General features: G+C 39.3%; 1 protein-coding gene across 1 annotated transcript; it reads right to left on the bottom strand.

Moving 5' to 3' along the window:
* Positions 1 to 2,777: 2,777 nt before the first annotated feature.
* LOC141678398 (small ribosomal subunit protein uS19) lies at positions 2,778 to 4,900 on the bottom strand. The gene is made up of 4 exons (XM_074484707.1): positions 4,764 to 4,900; positions 4,523 to 4,668; positions 4,382 to 4,439; positions 2,778 to 3,202 (listed from the first exon to the last, which is right to left on the bottom strand). Exons 1-4 carry the CDS (start codon positions 4,764 to 4,766, stop codon positions 2,954 to 2,956), a joined length of 456 nt encoding a protein of 151 aa, XP_074340808.1. The 5' UTR covers positions 4,767 to 4,900; the 3' UTR covers positions 2,778 to 2,953.
* Positions 4,901 to 5,423: the final 523 nt, after the last annotated feature.

Raw genomic sequence — 5,423 nt, 5'->3', positions numbered from 1 at the left:
AGTTATACCTTTCATTTATATTTCGTGGAGGCGCCCGCTCGTGTCCACGGTGTCTCTCCCTATAATTTATATGGGAACTAGGGGGCACACATGTATGATCACGGGGCATAACTTCTCCATTATCTTCATGAGTTTGAACATCATTATGAGTCCGCACATCTCTGTTATCCCGAGCATAGGAATTATTTTCATTCTCCAGGTATCTCCCATACCTCCCTTCAGCCGAGCCGATGCGATAGTTTGGAATCCATCTATCATGTCAACCAATCTTCTCTTTCGATCACTCCCATACCCTCGGTCACATCTACCAGCCATATTACGAGGAGGATCTCTCTCATGGCCACGGTGCCGCTCCTGATCCCTTACGGAATTCAGGGGCACACGCGCCAAGTCATGGGGCGTCGTATTTCCTTAGTCAGCCTCTTTTTTCATTCCAAAAGAAATATCATCAGATCATCGATTCCTATTCAAAGGCCCAATCGAGTTTTTAGGGCAACAAAGCCTTGTAGTCTATCATTTGGAAAAGTTTGCGCCCTGACGACGTTCATCCAAAGTCCGTCCCAATCTATGCAGGTGTGGAGTTATCTGATTGTATGCTCGCAACATCTCTCTCCCATCAATGTCTTCATCCATAAATCCAACAATTGGAGAGAATCACCTTCAGAGTAATCTCTCCGCCGCAGAGTAATTGGCATACACCTGTTGTTGGCTTATCCGCGGCCATCCGAAGCACCTCTTTCAACCATCGGACCTTTCCCGAGTGCATCGCCCATCCGATAAATTTGTTTCATCAAATAAGCGTTGCTGATTAGAACCAGAGGTTGGCCCCCATTTTCTAGAGTTGGTCGGACAATCTCCACGGAAACATAGGGTTCATGCCAGCCATAGTCATGTCCAAACTTTTCTTTAGAACTATCTTCCTTGTAAGAACTCCCATCACCATTGTGAGACATCTTTCCTCCTAGATGCAAATCTTGATTAGGGCCCTCCTTCTAGGGCCAATTTGTTGACGGGGGAATTTGGTAGCAACAAAGTTTGAGGTTCGCAGCCGGAAACAAGATCTGTGATTGTGGTTCTTCGTCGGAAAACGTAAACAGTACTCGTCCGATTTTATGAACAGTGTTCATCGGATTCTATGAACAGTGTTCGTCGGGAAATATGAACAGTGTTTGATGGTGGTGATTATTGGTGGCTGAGATTGCTTAGGGTTGGTGGTGGCTCCTTAAGGCTCTCGCTTCCGACCCCTTGCAATTTGCCTACGTAACCCTATATATAGGGAATCAAGCCAACGTAGTTCTTGGGGAACAAGAAACCTAATGGGCTTAGATCTCTTGTCCCGAGACGCAATGGAAAACCCACTGGAAACCGTCTTCTACTAGCTTTAGGAATGTCCGCCGATGAGGCCCAATCACAAAGGCCCAAGGCTCGTCCGCAGCTTCGAAACTTCACGGATAAGGCATCTCTCTGGCCAAAGATAACCCTCCGCTACCAGCTGTTTATCTAGTCCGTTGACGCAGGTATAGTCGTGGTTCACCCCAAATGTTGGACGCATCTTTGCCCCCTGATAAGGAGCCCCTACCAGATGACAGAACAAGTGATCCCAAACATTTTTGTATGTTGGCGTAACCTTATGTTATCAGCCTTTGATCTCTTTATAGGGCGCGCCCTAACCTATTCAACGGTTAGGGCTCGCCTTAACTCTGTCCAAGAAAGCCAATATATGAATCCGTCAAAATAATCATGTCCTAGGAATCCGTCCAAGGAATCTGTCAATCAAATATTTAGGGCTCGCCCTAACTCTTCTAATGGAAAGGGCTTAGCCTGACCCGTCCAAGGGTTTTGGCTTGCCAAGAAGTCCAAGGTTTGGGCTCGCCTTAACTTATTCAAGGTTTGGACTCGCCGTAACTTTTCCAGCAAAAACCCATTTCCTTGGACGTTCGTCCTTGGCTGTCCGTGAAAACCTATTTTCTTGGCATCCGTGCAAATTGAGTTCAATTGACCCGATTTTGATCCGGATAGCTTTCGTACCAAATTTTGGCTATAACAGTTTTCATAATATTTTTATAATTATAATTATCTAATTTGATTGTTAAATTCAAAAATTATATCATTAACTATAATAAATTGTAACAAAGCATTTGGTTTTTTATATAATATCATAAAAAGCGGGGTCCACTAATATGTGATTATTGGCGTAATTTGCCCAGTTCGTTTCACACAGCTTGGAAAAAACGTGGGAAACGGGCATCCCAACGGGGGTGCTCTTATTGTCTATCTTTCGAACAATCTGTTCTCCCACATAAAAGTTGGGAATGCTGATTATTCTAGCAAGCCCAGAAGATGCCATTAATAGCAGCCGATGCTGAACAAGTTTACCCTACTAGAATACACACGAGCTTAGGGCAACCAGGGAGGTATTTTTACTTGGATCCTGCTGCTCATTAACAATGTCCAAGCTGCATAAGCCCAAGTCCTTTACTTTCATCTTCCGTAGTTCAATTTTATTTCTAATACAATATTAAAACTAGCAACAAAAATTACATCTTTAAAATGTTGAAAAAAGATTTGTAGAAAACTAACAGCAAGTGGAAATCATGGGGTCAGAAAATTTGCAAGGAGAAAATTCATCCAAAAGACAAACCCTCCAACAAATATGAATTTCATTTCATAGTTTCTACCAAATATTTTGTCTACCACATGACGCCCGTAATTTTATGTTACCAGAAGTATTAGGGACCTCAATTTCAGCAAAACCAGAGTAGGGAGGTGCAACATGGTTCAACTAAATAATTTTCTGTCTATCACCAGGGATAAGTCTTCAAATTAAAAACAGTTTAAACATTGTCAGATCAACTGAATATCCAACATAATTTCAAGAAAGTAAAAAAGCAAGATTCATAGAACATCCTTGAAATAAAATGTGATTATCACTACAGACAGCCTGCAAAATATCTCACTTGAGAGGAATGAACCTTGAAGAGTGGGTAGCACCGATACCAGGTCTTCCGTGCTTAACTGGTTTGTATGAAATGGAGAACTCAGCCAAGTAATGTCCAATCATTTCAGGCTTGATTTCAATCTGGTTGAAAGTCTTGCCATTGTAAACTCCAACAACGCTTCCGATCATCTCAGGTACAATGATCATATTGCGGAGGTGGGTCTTAACAAGCTCTGGCTTCTCGCCTGCTGGTGCCTCACGTTTCTGATGGCAAAAAACAAACAAGCAATGAATAAAACATCTAATTTAAAGTAAAAAATGCAAATGAAACAGTTAAACACAAGTACATAACCCTGGTAGTTCACAGCAAACTGCTAATGCAAACCAGATGGTTTATTTGCAAAGAAAGTAGAACTATTTGAGCATTAACAAGAAAGTACAATTGCTAATTACACAACTATCCACAGCTTACACATCATTCAATCAAATTATTTCCTTTAATTAGAAAGTTTAAAGAATACATAACTTGATGGACAACACAACAGTGGTTTATTACTCCTTTACAGTGAACACCATAGTCATGCCTCTTAGATATAGGCATTCATCTCCAGCAATGTAAATAACAAGACTAACCTACTTATTTTAATAACACCAGACTCACGAAATTTCATTTAATGGGAATTGAATCAAATCAGCCATACTAAAATTTCTTAATTAGAATGGTATAGTATTCGGAAAACAACAAAAAAGTTGATAAAGCATAAATACATGACATGGTAAAGATTTTAAAAATTATTAGAAACAATATTTAACAATTGCATCTGTAGCCTAATTAAATGATACATGTAAGCATTCAGTGAAATCGTCGCCATCTGTCCTATCTATAAAGCACAATCAAATAAGAATTAGAAATGACAATATGTTAAAACATGCCTATTGAGACTAACCACCCAAACTGATATTAGCTTCATCACCAAGACACGGATAATTTCTACACCATAAGGACTAATTACATAACCAAATGAGCAAGAGTATATAGTTCCAAACATACTATAGTGCTAAGTTCTATATATACAAAAATATATTAATATAGTGCCAAGTTATAATCCTAGAGACTTGCAGAACCAATTCAGACCATTCATCTCTAGCCTTAACAATTAACATTATGCTTACCAAATCCATAAATTTTTAATGACATCCAATAAACTCTATAAAAAAACACAACACACTCTAAAAACGAACACCACAGATTCCACATTCTAATAACACAACATTTACTATAAAAAGCACAAAACCGCAAACACAGATAACAATTCACACATAAACAATACAAGAGAGAGCGACAGAGGGAGAGAGGGAGAGAGAGAGAGAGGGAGGGACAGGGAGAGAGGTAGGGAGACAGAGAGAGAGAGAGAGAGAGAGAGAGGGAGGCAGGATTTATACCGCCTTACGGAGCTTCTTAATCAAAGCCATAGGCTTCCTCTTCAAACCTCTCTGGAACCTATCATTTCATCAACAACCACAATTCAACAGAAATGTATAGATACAAATTAATAAAACATATATAAATAGAAAGGGAAATACCTTCGGCGAGCGCGAGCACCGAAGAGCTTAACAAGCTCATCAGTAGACATATCGAGAAGAGCATCCAAATCAACTCCTCTGAAACTGAACTTCTTGAACGTCCTCTTCTTCGGCGCTCCTGCTGTCACGTCTACTTCCACATCCGCCTATACATACACACATCATTTACACACGAATTATAAAACAAATTAAACTAATTGAATCGATAGATACACAAGAATGTAACGATGCAAGGACTCACCATGGTTGCTGTTGGTTGAAGAGTTGGGGATACAGAGAAGCTGGAGAGTGAACGGCTAGGGTTTTGGGGAGATGGATAGAGGGAATAAATTGTATGCGTGTATTGTTATAAATATGGAGGGCTAGGGTTGGCAATTCATGGGCTTTGTTTTAACTTGGGCCTGTTAATTTTTGTTTTGTTTCCGAGTTGATTAAAACTAGCACAAAAGCCCGTTCGAGTCACGGCCTGTATATATATATTTATATATTATCTTGAATAAATTTGTATCTATATAGGAATAATTTTTTAATATAATAAATAATTATTTTAACTTTTTACTGGATTTCTTACCTTTTTTTGTTTTCATACATACTATTGCAGGGGCATTAGATAACTTAAGTGTTGAGAGCTTAATTTTTATCGTAGAGTTCGATTTTAACTTACCTCCATAATTTTGAGATTAGATATTTATTTTAACTTATATGATCCCAATTAATAAAAAAAATTAAAACTATATCATTATAAATAAAATATTTGAAGTTTATTTGTAGGGATGTGCATCGGGTCACTTCGGGGGCGGGAAGTACTATCCCGGCCCTAATCCCCGAACACATCTTGAATCCTAAACGGAAATTCTTTTCATTACCGAATCCCGCCGGAACGGGGATTCTCACGGGGATG

Source organism: Apium graveolens, chromosome 8 (assembly GCF_009905375.1).
Source record: "Apium graveolens cultivar Ventura chromosome 8, ASM990537v1, whole genome shotgun sequence".
NCBI classification, from domain to species: Eukaryota; Viridiplantae; Streptophyta; class Magnoliopsida; order Apiales; family Apiaceae; genus Apium; species Apium graveolens.
The sequence above is the reverse complement of the archived record's forward strand: the minus strand, read 5'-3'. Positions and strand labels throughout refer to the sequence as shown.